Raw genomic sequence first — 17,123 nt, 5'->3', positions numbered from 1 at the left:
CCTGCAGGGCAGCCTCAGGAGGCAGGCTCAAGGAGGGCACTATTTGGCTTGGCAGATTTTTTAAAACTGAGCATTAAACTCTTTTGGGGGAGTGTCCTAAGTTTGGTGCTGAAATCTTTAAAAGAATATACATTTATTCCTTCATAAACACCTTTGTCAGCCGAGGATTTGGCAGGCCTCAGAGTTATCACCTTGAGCACCGTTTCTGGTTGTCAGAGGCTGTAGGAGAGCATGGGGTAGTTTTGACTGAGTTTGGACAGATTCCGGAATATCTCCGGGATAGTTTTCACACCCAAAGAAGTTTAACTCCTGTTACTGGCTTGTTTCCATGGCATTTGGGCTCATTCTCCCGACACCCAAGGGGAGGGGCAGTGATCCGGGTCACACATTTGCTTGTAAAACGAGGTCGGAGCGGCCCTCTGCCTGCCTCCGGAGCCCTCGCGCTGGGCTGCAGGGCCCTGATGATGCACACGGCTGCCAGCGGAGGTGCCTCTTCGTTGGTCCACCTGCGACATGAGTGGTCAGACAGAGAATATGAAATGTCCTAAGATTCACCTCAGAAAATGTGGGGGCTGTTTCCATTGTGTTGGGAGAATCAGGTGCAGCCTACAGACCACCCCCTGGGGTCAGGACTGCGTGTGGAGCGGCTGGCCTTCTCCCCGCCCATCTCGGGCCACCATCCCCTCTAGCCTGGAACCGTCAGGCAGCCTGCAGACTCTCCCTCCCCACAATCCGTGGCTCCCCTCTCAGGGCATTTTACACAGAACAGCCCCAGGGGTGGTTGGGAGACCCCTGCCTAGTCCCGTTGCTTATTAAACTCAGCAAGGGCCCTTCGTTGCTTTTAGGTTAAAATTCAAGTTCCTTCAGTGAAAGAAGTGAAAGAATCCATATGCTCCTGTATGATTCCTTTACATGGAATACCCGGAAAAGGCAAAACGATGGAGACACAAAGCAAATGAATGGCTGCCTGAGAAGAGGGAGGTGGAGAGGAACGTGTGCGAATTCAGGACCTCCCTGGGGTGATGAGGATGCGCTAAAATGTGTTTATGGTGATGGCTGCACAACCTGGTGACTACTTAAAAATTAGTGAATAGTTCCTTTGAAAAAAGGGAATTATCTGATATGAAAAATTTGAAATATTCCAGCACCTTACCATCTTTACCAGGTGCTCCCCAATACAGTTCCTAACAGGCTGTCTCGAGCCCCGTCTTGCCCAATTCCCCCTCACAGCACATATCTGCAAAAATGTCCCTTGTTCAGACCCTAGCAGTGCCCTGTTCTCCCCCTTGGCCCTTACCTGCACCTTCAAACACCTGCGGTGCCCGCCCCTCCTGGGCTCCTTTTCTTCTGCCTGCCGGCCCTCCTGCCTCCCCTAACTCCAGTCGACACCCTTCAGAGCTCAGCTTTCTCTGGGATGGGCGCCCTCACCCGTCCCGAGGAGGTCAGGGCCCTGTTCTGCCCCACCCACAGTGCTCCCGGGTTCCTCTTCCATCCCACGGATCACATTTTGCTATGGTTATTTGTTGAATGTCTATTTTCCTTGCATACATGAGCCCGTATATGATTTGCCCCAGTGATATCCCAGCATGGTTTCTGGCACATAGTAGGATTCTAGAAATATTAAGTGTAGTGAATAAATATGGGATGAGAGGCAGAGGCCACAGAACGAGGTGGCTCTTCCAAGGCCAACCAGATTGGTCCAGAGCCCAGTATTGCTCACCTGGGGAAGCTGAGGAGGGACGAGGGGTGGGGCGAGCTGCGCCCATCAGGGGGCTACAGGCCGGACAGGGCAGGCAGGAAGGGGGCTCTGTGACCGACCAGAGGACACAGGCATGGTGGGTTCTCGCGCTGCCTGTGTGATCTTGGGTAAGGAGCTGACTCCCTGTCTTCTTTTAACCTATTAACAAGATTTTTTATAATGTATAGAGTCTCTCTCAGCTCAAATGTTCTGTAATTCCAGTCATCCTACTGGACCAGGCCTTTTCAAGGTTGGGGTGGCCTGGGGTGTGTCTTACAAAGGTGAACTGAGCAAGTCTGGGAGAGGATGGGGACTCTGCCTCATTCACTCACATGTCACCGAAACCTAGCCCAACGCGGTCAGAGGTGGGCGCTCAGTAAGTGTGTCCTGATGGTGAGTAAGTGAATGAGTCGGTCAGAACCGTGGATGGCTCTCTCTGACGGGCGCAGAAGAGGAAGAGGGCTGCTGTCTCACTGTGGTCTGCAGGAGCTCCCTTCCCCATTCTGGGCGGAGTTCCCCATTTATAAAACATGGCGGCTGGACTAGGTGACCCACGTGACTTCTCCCTGCCTTAACCTTCGGCAGCATCCTGGATCCGTAGGAACCCACAGCACGTGGGTCTGTGACGATCCTTTGCATGTGGGTCTGTAGCATTAACAGCCTGTCAATCTATGCTTTCTGTTGCCTGTCGCCTGCCTCCTAGAGGGGTGCAAAAGAGTTAAGATGAAAATCCACCACAACCCCAAGATTTGTAGTCAGTTTTAATAGGAGGGATGGAGTCAAACAGTTTGGAGGAACATATAAAAAGACCTTTTACTTTTTGCTGGAACATGATATGGTTTGTGCATAGCACATACGTATTTTAAAAAAAATAGAAGCATCACATTTTACAAGCACACGATTAAACAAATTCTGATTTTCCTACCTGCTGTACCCAAGCTTGAGGACAACTCTGGACTGGGACCCAGCTTGAGGTACCTCCTGATTGGAAGGGGAGATCATGTGAGGACGCCGCTGTCTGAACGCTGGAATTTCAGTAGCTCAGTGAGGTATACAAACACGGTTCTGTGTTGGCTATATGTACAATGGACTAGATTCAGGATCTGTTTTAGGCACAGTCACTCCCTCCTCCTGTTCTGGGAGGAGGAAACACCCAGTTAGGGCAAGTGCAGACTGGAGTATTGCTATGGATTCTTTTGGCCTTGTCCCAAAGATTTCTACCTTCAGAGGTTTTCTGAAAGGCAGAAGAATGTATGGTTCTTTCCGGGAGAATGGGAGACAAATATGAGACCCACTTTACAGGCAAGAGAGTGCCAAGTGGCAGAGAACACCTGCTCAGTTGCATCTGACCAGGGCCTTTGGGGAAAAGCAGTGGGATAGAAAGATGTCAGAGTTTTCTAACTTCCGTCTACATGGAGAAGAACAGAAGGGGAGAGAGGGCAGAGAGGGCACCCCCGGGGTCTGGGAGGCCAGTGGCTGCATTCAGTAGATACATTTACACCAGCGGCTGTGGTGCAAGATGGGCAAAGGCACTGGGCATCCAATGCAGGGGGGAAGGAGTACAGCTCGTGGCCCTTCACACTCGCTTCCTCCCTCAGGGTGGCAATAGAATGAAGACTTGAAGGCTCAGAGGGCTAGGGCACGAAGGGGCCTCAGAGCCAGCATGGGAAGGAGAAACCCAGGCCGCACAACGCAGGGCTGGGGGCAGGAGGGAATCAGGCTGGGGGTATTGGCCTGGAGGAAACTTGTGTGTCTAAAAGGGAGAGAGGTTTGTGACCTGCATGAGATGACAGGAGAAAATGTTCCTTTTCTTAAGCCATAGAACGGCCCTGACCAGGGGCTTAGAGTGTGTGTGTGTTGGTGTAATAGGATGTGGTGGGTGAAGGGGAAGCCATGGAGGATAATGACAGGGCATTAATTGCAAAATTGTATGCTGCTTTCCAAGGGAGGTTCAAAAATGTATGGGAAGTGGGACGGGAAGGGGTGTTAGGAGGCAGCAAATGGTTAGACAAACAGTACTTGCATGAAGCATTGGAAGGTCTCTGGTTTCCTCGGAGGGCCATCCATTGCCCTGATGAAGGTGTAGGTTTTACAGGGGATCTGCACCCCCCAACCCCATTGTCTCTGAGCTTATTGCTTTCCAGCTGAGAAGCCCATCTTCAAGGGTGTGTACACACATTGCTCTTTTTCATCATTTGCTGTTGAAGAGGGAATAAGGCAGCCTCTGGGCTCCTGGAACCCCAAGTTTGCAGACAGCTGCCAGAAAAGGTTCAGGATAGAAGCAGAAGCCAGTTGGCTACAAAACTCTAAAAACCAGGGTCATACTTAGGATTTGGGGGAGAGAAGACCCAAGTTATTCTTAGTACATCCTCAGCAGGAAGGTGGGGTTCACTCTTGCTCCCTGCCTAGGCAACTGGATCCTTTTGCATCCCGGGGGGCTGACAGCTGAGCTCAGGTCTCAGTAGACATGGTGATCAGATAGGAGACAACCTTGCACACCCGTGCAGACACAGCAGAAGAGAGAAGGGTCTGAGAGGCCCTTTGCTGATCACATTGTGTTCCTGCCTCTTAACCCACTTCTGTGGATGAGGACTGACTTTTCTTAAGCCAAAGTCACTTACAGGTCAAAGAGAAAGCCGTTGTGGGAATTCCCTCAGGAGAACTTGCTTGGATGGGAAAAAGAGAAAGCCCTTCTCACCTAGCACACGTCCACCCTGGTGTCTGCGGGGCAGGGAGGTGGCCATGTGGCGTCTCCCCCTGGTTTGCCAATCTCTTTCTTCAGCTCACACTTGCTCAGCTCAGATCTATCTATAGATGGATGGGTCTGCAAATAGAGAGGTATGTCGAAGATGAAGGTATTTGCAGCAGATGAGGGGCTGTCCTGAGGGCAGGGGCCCCTGAGAGTAGCTGAGGGCATCAGGTCATTTTGTAACTTGATGGTTCACGTATGCTGAAAATATTTGCACTCTGATATGACTGCTCTAATTTCAGATTTAGGAACGTTCCAATGGTTCAGGAATCTGAAGGCTCCAGGCAGACATTTATAGTTGCTTGGGGAACCTCTGTTTTAAACACTCTCAAAAGGACAGGAGGCACGAAGGCATTGTCCTGCAATGAGCCGCTTCAGCTTGGCTGCTTTGTTTCACAGGATTATCACTCTTCTGCTGCAGGAGGGGCAGAGGGGGCCAACTCTGGGGGTCATGGTACCCATTCTATTGCATCCAAGCACCAGTGTGTATGTGAGATGAGGGTGGCCAAGAAGGAAGTGAGAGTATCAGATGAGGACTTGGGTGAGTTTCCTGGACATAGCTGGAGAGGAATTATCATCTGCGGTCCAAAGCCTGTCACTTCCTCCATGCCCTACTTTGCAACCCCTCACCCCTCGCCAAAGAGGTTGCCATTATTAGGATCCTTGTCATCGGAGGTTAAAATAAGACCCAGTTCAAAGGGAGGAAACGTTATGAGCAGGCAAGAACTCCACTTGCTCTTGGAGCCACACACAGCACTGGACGCTTCAGGCTCAACGGCACTGCCTGGGACATCCATTCCCATCTGCTGCCTCCAGCAGCCTTCCCCAGCTGCCTCAAGTGTGGCCTGTCCCCTCCCTCCACGAATGCGGTCCCTTCTCCCCCACTGTCCCTGACAGTCTGCCCCAGAGTCCCCAGCGCCCTCTCGGGAGGGAAGTTTGCAGTGCCTGCTCAGTTTCTTTCTGATTGGCAGCTAGATCTTCCTCTCGCCCTGCCCTCCTGGCCCTTAGAGGACAGCTGCTCCCCACCAGCCACACAACTTGTGCAGTCAGTGGCCTCTGAATGGAAAGATGTTTGGAAAGAGGCATAATGGGAGTGCACATCGCTCCTGCTCATTTGACAAGTGACAAGTAACGGATTCCTGCAGCAGTGATGCTGGGAGAAAGAAACCTGACGCTCTGAAATGCCTTTGCACTGACAATATATACAAAGAGGTATGGATACGCACCAGCACACACAGACTTCCACCTGGCCTTTACCTGGGCACGTGGACACATTCCACACATGTCATCTGCACCTTCATTCCTCAGGTGAGGTCAGAGCATGGGATCCGTTGCCATTTTAGGATGTTGGCTGCAAGCCCTCCTGTGGCTGGATTACATGCCATAGGGTCTGGTGGCTAAGAGAACCAACTCAGGTCTCCCCAGCCATAAGAGAAGCCTGACTCAGGAGTCATGGGAGGCAGGGGGGACTGTTCACTTGTGCAAAATTCCGATAGAAAAGATATGTGAGCCTTCTTTCAGCGTCCTTATATCCTGGGGAGGAAGTGAGTGACGGTCATGATCGGGGATACCTTGCTGCCCCGCTTGACCCGTCCGTATTTGCTTAGAGCGATGTAAGTCCCTCGGTAAAGGTCTGACTCGTAGGCGTTGTAATTGTTGGGCAGGAGGGTTTCTCTGAACTTGCATTCCTCTTGGAAGCTGGGCTACAGAAGAAGTGGACAAACAGCAGAGGCTCAGTTACAAGTGAGGTGCAGCAGCCCCTCTTGGTGCCCACCTCTCGCCTTCATAAGACAACCGTCCGGAGAGCTAAGCCATCCCAGGTGAACAGAAACACAAAAGGCTAGAACGGGAGAGCCTTCTGGGTCCCCTTTCCCCTTCCCTCCCTTACAATGAGGAAACCAAAGCCCAGGGACACAGATGGATGATCTGGGTCACATGGGGTGGCCCTCTTGACTTCTGGTTCAGGGCGCTTTCTACTAAGCACCTAGGTGATGGTTTATTCCATTCAGAGAAAGGACTAGAAAAGGACACAACAGGCTCTTCGCTCAAGTCCACTGTGAGAGGTGGTCTAGTGGGGCAGCCCAGTGAGTACAGGGCCCTGCTTCCTGACTGGGTGACGTCGGACAGCCTCCTGCCCCTTGGCTCTGGTTCCCTTTTCTGCAAGCTGTGTGGTGGTGGAGCAGCTGGGTGGTGGCCAGTGGAAGTGCGACAGACGAGCCTGTCTTTTCCCACCTGTCTGTTGAATATGCTAACTCTTCTTCCCATGTGGGCTTCCTCCTTGTCTTCGCTAATGTAAATCCCACATTTGCTGTCCCTTAAAGATGCCCATTCTTGGTTTTGATTTTGAGCCCAGAAGATGGCAGTTGCCTCCTAGATATTCACAGGTCTCCAGGGAAGTGCAGGAACAGAGGTGGTGGAGGAGGCAGCAATTTTTATGGGGAAAAGAACCTGGTTCTCTGTGACAGGTGGTGCCGTGGAGTCTGGGGTCAGTGATAAATGGCCCCCTTCAGTGCTAATTTGGTAGGGGAGCGTGTGTGGACCACCTGTTCAGAAGATGAATGCTTGACTTCCTGTCACACATCAACAAGTTCATTCCCAATAAATCACCCAAGTTCTCCTTTACTCCTAGAAAAGAGGGCCCTTTCCTCCCAGGCTTGCCTGGGCCAGTGTGCTTTTGACAGGGAGTGGCTCTGAGGGGTATAGAGGAAGAGAGAGCAACGTGAGGTCCAGGAGAGCTGGACTGGAGTCTTTAAAGAATGACAGAATGAAGCAAAAAGAAATAGGTGGAGTATAATTTGACTTCTTCCTGCTGACTGAGGCCATCAGCTATAAAAAAAAACCCCACTCGATGGCCAACTGGCTGTGCCAGAGGCTTCGTCTGACCTCTAAAGGAATCGGTCTCTGAGCACCCTGCCTGGCCAGGGTGGGGGACAGATGAGAACCGTTTCCCATTAGGAACAGGCAGTGATGAGCTCGCCTCAGGTTCCCAGGCTTCCACTGTGTCCCGTTGGTACGCGATGCTGAATGAAGGCTGAGTCAGAGGGGCAACACTGAGTCATGTGGGTACCGCGTGGATGGCCCCTCTGATGCAGTATGAGAGCCCCAAGGGGTCAGCGTGGTCCCAGAACGCGAACGACAAACAGCGCACTCCCCGCCCAGTGCTGAATGCATCCGCCCCTCTCCTGGCGCTCCCACATCCTTTACAAAGCACTTCCACATATGTTAATCGGTGTGAGATGAATGCTAAAGCTTTCACCAGCCACAAGGCCGCACAAGGGAGTTTGGGCTTTCCCAGTTCTGGATTCCCTTGTTGTGGGTGCTCAGTAGGTGTTTGTGGGATGGAGGAAGGAAGGAATATCCGAAGGTAGAGAGATAAACTAATCAAAGGAAGCACCACGCATATTCGCACAAACTTTGAGATTACGCTGACAATGAACACCCCTTAGTTATCTGAACGTGGGCAGATTAACCTCCTAAGCATCAGTTCCCGCATCTGTTGAGTGGGAGCAGTAAGAATAATTCTCTCATAGAACTGGACCAAGCATTAATTGAAATAATATGTGGAGAGTCATTGGTGTTATGCCTGGCGCATAGTCAAATCAAAAGTAATTGTTATGACTATAATGCTCTTCTCGATTGAACCATGAACTACCTCACATTAAAAGCCCTGAAAGACTTTGTCTTATTGGGTCAGCATTCCTGCAAAACTTGCCCTCGGTTATTGGACAACTTTGTATTCAAGCTCTGCCATTATTGACTGAATGGCTGGGAGACAGTGAGCTTAAGTGAGGAGAGCACAGGGCTGGGGAAGGCGGAGGCGGAGGTCCCTGGGCCGCTGCGCTCTCCGGCCCTCTCTGGACCACGGTCTCTTTACTGGGCATGGGAGTCGATCACAGGATCTGAGTTTTTGATGGGCAAAGCTCTGAGCAACAGCACTAGGAGGAAAGAAACTCAGAACTGACTGTAAAAGTTAAGTGGGAAATAAAACCATATTGATTCAAAGTCTGGTGCAGAGCAGTGAACGAAATATAGTCGAGAAGTAGACCCAGACTGATGTGAATATAAAATAAAAATGAATCTGAAATGAATATAAAATAAATGTGGTATTTCAAATCACTGGAGAAAAACTGGTGTTGGAACAACTGGATAATATCTTAATAATAATTAAGTTTGATGTATGACTTGATTCTTTAAATTAAAATAAAGTCCAAAGAAACAAAAGTTTAAATGTAAAAAAGAGAAACTTATAAGTCCAGAACTTTTGTTTTTTTAAATAATCACAGTCAGGATGATCTTTCTGAGCAAGACATCAAAAACTAGATGCCATAAAAAGAGCAAAACAAATAAATTTGACTTCTGTCTGGAAAAAGTACCTTAAACAAAATAAAAACATAAATAGTGACCTGGGTTAAAAATAATACTTCAGTGCATATGTATCAAAGAGTGAACTTTATCACTATATTCAGAACTCTTAACTCACTGAAAAATGGACAGTGTCTATGAATGGACAATTCACACACACACAAAAAATACAAATAGCACTTAAACATAAGAAAATATGCCTAATAAGAGAAATGTAAGATTATAGTTTAATGGTCCAATTAAAAGAATTGGGTGTTTGATAATATACTTTCATCAGTGAGAGCATGAAGAGTAGAGCTTCTCATTTAATGGCTGTTGGTGTATATATTATTATAACCTCTATAAAAAGCAATTTGACAATCTCTAGCGGAATAAAACATTCCTACAGCTGTGCTAGGAATGCCTCTTGTAGGAGTTTATCATGACCGTACACTCTCACCCTGCAAGAGTTGCTAACTGCAGTGGTATTTATGATTATAAGAAACCGACGACAACTCAAGTGTATATTAGGAAGGGAGTGGGCAACTCTATTATGTCACCCACCCAATGGAGTCTGAAAAAATAAGAAGCCTCTTTGTGCCCTGACTTGAAATGGTCTCAAAGACATTTTGTTAAGTGTTCAAAATGGTGCATGGTATGCTCCTGTTTATATTATTTTATAAAACGATGTGTGCACACATACAGGGACACAGCTCTTCCTAGAATGAGACACAGGGAGCTGGTAACAGTGGCTGTCTTTGGGGAGGACTCGGTGGCTTCCAGAGAACAGTGAGAAAGTGACTACATTTCCATGGAGTGTTCTTTTGTATCTCTTTCCCCTTTTAAACCAAATCCACATATTACCAAGCCCCATAAGTAAACCATTTACAGTGGGAAGGAAGCTCAGGATGCAGGATGGGTCAGGAAATGGAGTGAGACATTTGTGTCTGAAACTGGTGGTCCCTCCTCGCCCTGCTGCGGCCCCCTCCCCACACCACTCTCACCCTGGTCTAACTCTGCACAGCCCTGGAGAGTAACCTGTCCATCACTTCCAGGAGAATTCATTTCTGATCTGGATGGCAGTTAAGGGGAAGATTTCAGTGTGGTTTGCAAAGTCTAGAGAGGAAATCAAACCTTGAGATGGAGGGTGTGGATTAAAGGAGGGGACGAGGGGAGGAATTGAGTGACTGGGGCAAGAAACTCAGAGGGCATTTGCCCATATCCTCCTTTCTAGAATGTGTCCAATTTAACATCCCAGCTTCTCCCGGGTCTGGGTCTCCTAAGGAGTATGACAGGGGCTGTAGACATGGCACTAGGCTCTCTTTCCATCAGATTTTGATTTTCAAATCCCCTCCCTGCCCTGATCTAAAGTTCCCTACTTTTGTTTCTTTCCATCTGTCTGTATCGCATATTCCTAGCGTTCCGCAGGATTCTGGGCAAATCCAATGTGAAAAAGAGCAACGGAGGAACTTTGTTTTAGAAGTGCCCCCTATAGTTCTTCCTCCACCTCCCCTCTGCCCCCATCCTTCGGGTTCGGGTGACTTCAAGCCCTGAGGCAGGAGGCCATGATGATTTTCCAGAACTCTTTGATGCAACCGATGCTTTAGGCTGCTGGGACTTTCCTGCTGCCCATACTGGTACTCGGCCCACGCAAGGCCCGGCCCCTTCATTCACGCCCCACTCCTTCCACCCCGCCCTCCATGCGCACATGCGCACACAGGCAGGAGCAACAAGCCGCGGGCTGAGGGCAGCCCTAGACTGGGAGCAAGGGCTGTAAGGACCTCCGCCAGTCCTGGCAACGCAGCTCTGCCTAAGCCCAAAAGGATGGAGGTCTCAGCAGCCACCCCCGGACTTGAAGGGGCGATTATGCCAGAGATACATGAGGACAGAGCCCTTTGTGAAATCTCAGGGCTCAGGAGTGTTGGCTCCTCAGCCCTGTCGAGAAAAGCACTCGTGCCAAGTGAACTTGTGTTAATAAAAGCAGCTACCATATATTATTACTTGAACAAATGAACATAATTCCACCGGATCACATTTCCTGGGCCTGACGGGCTTCAAGCCCCAGTGTGACACTGTCTTAAATTCCATGCAGGTCTGACCAGACTCACGTGGAACCGAACTGCACAACGTTCAACTTTCGCTGCGGACAAGGGTGTCCGCAGAGGGGTTCCACAAAGGGCTCTTTCCTCATGTATCTCTGGCAGAATCGCCCCTTCAAGTCCAGGTGTGGCTGCTGAGACCTCCATCCTTTTGTGCTTAGGCAGAGCTGCGTCGCCAGGACTGGCGGAAGTCCTTACAGCGCTGGCTCCCAGCCTAGGGCTGCCCTCGGCCGGCGGCTTGTTGCTTCTGCCTGTGTGCGCATGTGCGCATGGAGGACGGGGTGGAAGGAGGTGGGCAGTGAGGAAAGAAAGAAAACTACTGGTCCTAAGACCCTTTCCTCCTGGGCCCCTGTTTCTTTTTCTGTCCTTAGCTGAAAAGTGAGAAATAACATCTCATGGTTCCACAGAGGCCTGTATATTCTAACCCCCTTGCCTAACACACACTGCATTGCCATTTTAGAAGTGCTTGCGAAGGTGTTCCCGAGGTACACCATTCTCCTCATTCCTGTATAGTCCTTGTAGGAGGCCAGGCACAGGCGGAGCCGTTTGTGAGATTTGTCTGCAGGGCTCTCGGACCCCACCCCCAGCAGTTCTTCGCCAAGTGGGCGATCCTGGAGGGAACCTGTTCTCAGCCAGAAGAGCGGGCAGCTAACAAGCCAGGAGAGCTTAGTCCTGCCCTCCCCTAGTGCAATGCCTATACCCAAGGCCATGAGGGATGAAACAGGTTTTTGCACGTTGTCACACTACTACTGATTAAAAGGATGTAGGCACAGTTATAATTAGTAAAACTAAAATCACTTACAAATATAACTGAACTCTGGCAGCTTTCTGTCACTACGTGTTTTTCTCAGCCAAAGGATTCTAATAGAATGCTGTCAGGTGAAGTTTTAAAAAGTTTTATTTTAAAAAGGGTTGAGAAGATTGGAAGTTGCGAATTTCTGCCTCCATCTACACCTGCAAGAGCAGAGGACCAGACCCAGAGAAGATCAGTGACTTTGGCTCAAGTAAGACTGTAGCTGTAGGGTAGGAACTGTATATGGGCCTTTATACCCAATGCACTTCTGGGCGGGCCTTGTGCACACCTGCTGCAGAGCTCCAAGGCAGGTTTGCATATGGCTGGCACTGTGAGACCCTGGAGACCCAGTGACCCCATCTGTGAAGTGAGGACACAGATCAAATGCACCTCTGAGGCTACTGGGGGCCTAATGCTTGGAAATCACTCCACAGGGTGTCCAACAGTCGGTGTTCAATGAAAGTGGCTGTTTTTGTACTGTCTAGGGAGGGCAGGGCACCTTGCCACGAAGCATCTCACCCTTGGCATCCATATAACCTTGGCAACTTCTTAAAAGTACAGATTTCCAGAGACCTCCCTCAGACATGCCGAGTCAGCAGGGCTGGGGAGGGGCTGGTTTATTTGCTCTGGTTTTTAAAGTTTCTCTGGTGTTCTGAGGCACAGGCAGACTTGGGGACCACCAGGCCACATGGCCTCCCAGAGAAGCCTCTGCCTGAGGCTCACACTGGCCTGGAGAGCTGCAGGGCCTGGGAGATGGAACCTGGCATCAGACTTGGAACTCCTGGACCCCCTGTGATGGCTCTGCAGAGGTGGGGAGATGACAGGAGACAGCCTGGCACCCCCCTAGGTTCTGGTGGGGCAGGCACCCTGTCTGCTGAGGGAGTCATCCCCGAAAGCCCTCTCCTGCCAGCCTGTGTAATTTCCGCAATCCCACTGGCTGGAGAGCCAGGAACTGGGGTTGCTGGCTAGGTGGGACTCTATGCAAACAACCCCTTCACAGGTGAAATCTCCTTCAAGGAAACACAAATTACAGAAATGCTTATCGTTGCCACCTTTATTAATAAGCTATTTAGTATTTCTTTCTCCTTACCCGGAAAGAAATTCAACTCTGAGGCAGGGAAAGGACAAAGATACCGGAAAATTTATCCACTTCCACTTGGAATCTGTGACTCTGGTAGGAGAAGCTGGGAGAAGGGGGAGGCTGGGAATTTGAGCTTTCCCAGTCAGGGACAGCGCTGCAAGGGGTGAGGCATTCCCAGCAGCAAAGGAAGAGGTGCCATCTCTAGAGTGGGCTGACCCCCAGAGCAGGAGAGCCCCCTCCCTCCAGGGCAGGACTTCACACAAGGTCGGGTCAGGTGTGGAGCTGTAGGTTCACGAAATGCTCAGAGCCCAGGACCAAGGGACCTCTTCTGAAGAGAAACCCTGGCCCTCATCACACTCCACCCTCCACCCACCCTGGCACCCAGAGCGCTTGGCCCAAGGACACCTTCTCCGAGGTGGGTGATTCTCTTCCTGGGAGCACAGGACCAGGAGGGCCAAATACCCAGCATGGGGCTGGTGGGGGTGTCTGGCACAGCGCGCCCAGGCTTGGGCAACTGATGCTCAGTGTGGCTGGGCACCAGATTACACGAACCGCCTCTCCCCCTCCCCCTGAGGGGCCGTTATCACAGGCTAAAAAAACAATTGCCAACTGATCCTGGAGCCAGGAAGACTCCTGCTGGGTGAGGATTTCATTCACACTATTTCCCTTTAAGCCCCTAGAACTGCCCTGTCTCCCTGTGGCTCAGCTGCTAGTGCTGCTAACTCGGGTTCTCATGGGGGAGGGCACCAAGCTGTCAGGGGACAGGGGGCGACCCGGGTCAGGGAACAGGAGCCAAGCAGACCCTCCTAGGGCAAGTCTGATCTCTAGAAAACGATGCAGAGCCTCACGGCAGGGTGCTTCACTCTGCTGCGACAATATAAACAGCCACCTGGTATTGAGCACCTACTGTTTGTCCAGCACCCTGCAGAGTTATTTCCAAGCATTATGCCACCAGCAGCCCCAGAGGTGCATTTGATCTGTGTCCTCACTTCACAGATGGGGACACTGGGTCTCCAGGGCCTCACAATGCTGTGTGGAGTCCTGCCTCGGGGCTCTGCAGCAGGTGCACACAAGGCCAGCCCAGAAGTGCACTGGGTATTTGGACTGGGGCCTGCACCACCTACCCTCCAGCTACTGTCTTACTGTGGAGACCCACTCATTTTAATCTGTGCCTGGCATAGTGTTAGCGCTGGAGACCACCGCAGCGGCCCCTGTTCGGGTATTCACGGGGCTTCTCTGCCGGCTGGCCTCCCCAGTCCCGGCACCAACCCCAGACCTGGATGTTCACTCCCCATCCCCAGCGCGCCTCCAAGGAAGGATGAGCAGTGTTCCACACCCTCCCCAGGAATAGCCCCAGTATTCCTTGATGACTGCTCAGAAGCTGTCCTTTTTAGCCTTCTTAGTTCTGTCAAAAGAGCTCAGTTTCTTCAACTTCATAGAAGTCTTTCCCAGCCCACATTTTGGAATAAGTCAAATTGTGGACCGAGAGAACTAGGATCGAAGGGGCCAAGGGAGCAGAGATCCTGGCAGTGGAAGCGGGGTAGGTGCCCCCCAGTGCAGGCATGCACCCCTCCCCGGGACTGGGAAGTCAGGGGGCTGCCACCGGCCCAGGGGGTGTAACCGAGGAGGCCTCCCCAGCTGATAGGACCAGGGATCAGAGGATTTAGAACCTAACGTAAAATTCCAACACGCTGATGAGGTGAGGAAAAGGGCATCCATTCCCCCTACTGCCCGGGCCCCTCAGAGGGCGGCACGAGGGGAACAGCCACACCCACGGGCGGAGACAGGTGAGCTGTCCGGGGAGTAAGGCCAACCCTAAGCCTGGACCATAGCTTTATGCCAGAGTGCAGGTTCCCTCAGACCCAGTAGCAATCTGAGCTATGGTGCTTGTTGAATTACAAAGGCTCTGGCAGGTAGTATCAGGAAAAATATGGTCCAGTGTACGGGCCAATGAACTGCAAAAGGGCATGAAGGGCAAGCCTGCAGGCCCATCAGCTGTGCCAGCCCCTTCCTCAGACACTTTCTGTTCTCATTCCACATATACATTCGCCTCTCTTGAGATGCAGTATTATTTCCTTCAATTGTGTAAGCTGCAGGCCTCAGACAACCTGGAGCTTCCCCCGCCCTGGGGAACTCACCGTGGTGTATAATCTTCCTTTACTGTTCATGGCAACGAAGAGGGCACTTTTCACTCCAAAGAGACTCACCACACCTCGCTCCACTGTGGAGATCTCCAGCAGGCCTGACAAAGAAAAGGGAGGTCACGTTAGCTAAGGCTTGTGCAAATAAATCAGAGTGGGACGTCAACCTGAGGGGACCCTGCAAAGGCATCTGAGCCTGTCTCCTGCTCCTCTGACCCTTCTATCCTGGACCCCACTTCAGCAGATGCGGCTGCTAGACTGGGCACGTCATGCACTGTATCATCAAAAATCCAGTTCTGCAAGGGAGCTTTCTGACCTCAGAGTTAGCGATTGCAGCAGCCACTTAGGTATCTATTGTAAAAAAAATTTCAGTGATTTAATCACATGAGGTCCTTGCCTTGAGTAGAAAAATGAATTATGAGTAATTAAAAAATGTATATATATATATATATATATACACACACTCTACATGTTTTGACAAGTCTCTGCTCATCTAATCTTGCAAACATTGCAGCCGCACAGTGGCTGATGGCTTGCCTGCATCCTGCAGCCCTCATGCCCTCTTGGATGGCAGAGCCTATTTATGCAGCAACCCACCAGCTTGTAGGACAGGGGCCTGGAGACAGAGGGGGCAGGTTGGAATAAAAAGAAGAATGTGCTTCAGCTGGAGATTTTGCAAAGCACTTGCTTCTCCTTCTCTAAAAGGGAAGCTAAATAAAAATAAGTTTGTATCTAATTTGGTACAAGGACCCTCACTTGTTCTCCCCACCCTTGCCTGTGAATTCCCAGGCTAATGGGTCCCACTGGTCTTATATGGCCACAGATGGGCCTGTAATGCTGAAGCAGTTGGTGCCACAAGAGCTCTGCGGTGGCATGGCCAAGGACACCAGGATGCTTGGATCTCGGTGTATTGGGTCTGCACCCAGGCAGGGTCAAAGTGAGCATGGGGGAGGGGGCTTTGCTATGGGCATCCAAGGGGAGCACACCATGTCTTCCCCTTCACAATTTCTGGACCCTATGCACCAGAGCAAGTCCCCTTCATGTTTCAGCCCAAGTGCCCAGCTTCCCAGCTGGCTGCAGCTGCCACTCACTGTAGGGGTTCTCCTCGTGGGTCCCGCTGATCCGGCCGTCGGGAGGCACCTGGAGGTGAAAGCCAATGCCCACGTTGCAGTAGAGCCTCCGCTGCCGCTTGATTCCCACCAGATAGCCACTCTCCCAGCTCACCCCGGCCATCTCTCCAGCGAGCCCAGTGCGTGCCCTGGACAGCAGGGTGCCCCAGCCCCTCGAGTCCAGCAGTGTGCTGTTGGCGCGGCCGCCTGCAGGCGAGGGCACCACCATGCCCAGTAGGACGCCTAGGAAGATGAGGGCCCGCAGTGTGCCCTGAAGACATCCTGCCCCCCGGGACATAGTGATGAACAGCCTCTGTCCCAGGGCCATCCACCTTGCCTCTCAGGCACGTGGTCAGAATTAATGGCCCTAAAAATACCGCCCTTCTTGTTTTCCTCCCCTCGGCATGGCGGCAGGGGCTTATTTTTGGAAGGCAGATGAAGGCTGCTGACATGAAACCAAAGCCTGCTTCGGGTACTCCGGTTGGGAGCAGAGAGACCCAGGCTGAACCGAGGCCGGTAGGGACCATGGCTTGGGGACACCGTCTAGCTGGCCCACTTGCTCAGTCCCGAGTTGATTATATTTAATTTGACCTATCTTTATAGTTCAGTGGCCTGGCCCTCCCATCCAGCCATCATCACCCTGACGTCAGCCGACCCAGCTCACTTATCCCAGCTCACTTATCCCAGGCTGTAACATTAACCTGCTCCTGGGCCTGGCTGCCTCCCCAGACCCCTCATCACCCTCCCCATGCCCCAGGGATTCTGGGAGCCACTGTCATTTCAACTATGAGGCAGGAATGAAGTGAGCGAGGAGCATCTCGAAGGGTGGGAGGGGTTGGCTGGGGGCCCAGGGGAAGAGGGAGGTAAGAGGCCACCCTGGACCCAAATTGGGCAGAAGTTCTTGGCCTGGCAATGCTGGCTTCCTTATTTAGAGGGCAAAGGGTGAAGAGGGAGAGGGGAGGGCTTGGCAGTGCGTGATGACCATGCCTATGAGTTACCCTAGAGACCTTTTCATGGAAAGAGCTCCTGGCTGAAGGCAAGAGAGGCTTGGGGGCACTGAAAGGCCAGACAC

At 51.4% G+C, this 17,123-nt stretch overlaps 1 protein-coding gene across 1 annotated transcript; it reads right to left on the bottom strand.

The window, feature by feature from the left end:
- Nucleotides 1–2,524: 2,524 nt before the first annotated feature.
- On the bottom strand, nucleotides 2,525–16,586 carry FGF6 (fibroblast growth factor 6). Its single transcript, XM_037009007.2, has 3 exons — nucleotides 16,034–16,586; nucleotides 14,940–15,043; nucleotides 2,525–6,190 (listed from the first exon to the last, which is right to left on the bottom strand). The coding sequence occupies exons 1-3, from the start codon at nucleotides 16,377–16,379 to the stop codon at nucleotides 6,014–6,016; spliced, it is 627 nt and encodes a 208-aa protein (XP_036864902.2). The 5' UTR covers nucleotides 16,380–16,586; the 3' UTR covers nucleotides 2,525–6,013.
- Nucleotides 16,587–17,123: the final 537 nt, after the last annotated feature.

This window comes from Manis javanica, chromosome 15, assembly GCF_040802235.1.
Source record: "Manis javanica isolate MJ-LG chromosome 15, MJ_LKY, whole genome shotgun sequence".
NCBI classification, from domain to species: Eukaryota; Metazoa; Chordata; class Mammalia; order Pholidota; family Manidae; genus Manis; species Manis javanica.
Note: the sequence above shows the minus strand (reverse complement) of the source record. Positions and strands in the feature narration are given on the sequence as shown.

Coding starts and splice junctions, on each gene's coding strand:
- FGF6 (XM_037009007.2), bottom strand. CDS start 16,379: ATGGCCCTGGGACAGAGGCTGTTCATCACTATGTCCCGGGGGGCAGGA. Junction 15,044..16,033: donor CCACGAGGAGAACCCCTACA/GTGAGTGGCAGC, acceptor TTTCTTTGTCAG/GCCTGCTGGAGATCTCCACA. Junction 6,191..14,939: donor AAGGAAGATTATACACCACG/GTGAGTTCCCCA, acceptor CTTCTTCTGTAG/CCCAGCTTCCAAGAGGAATG.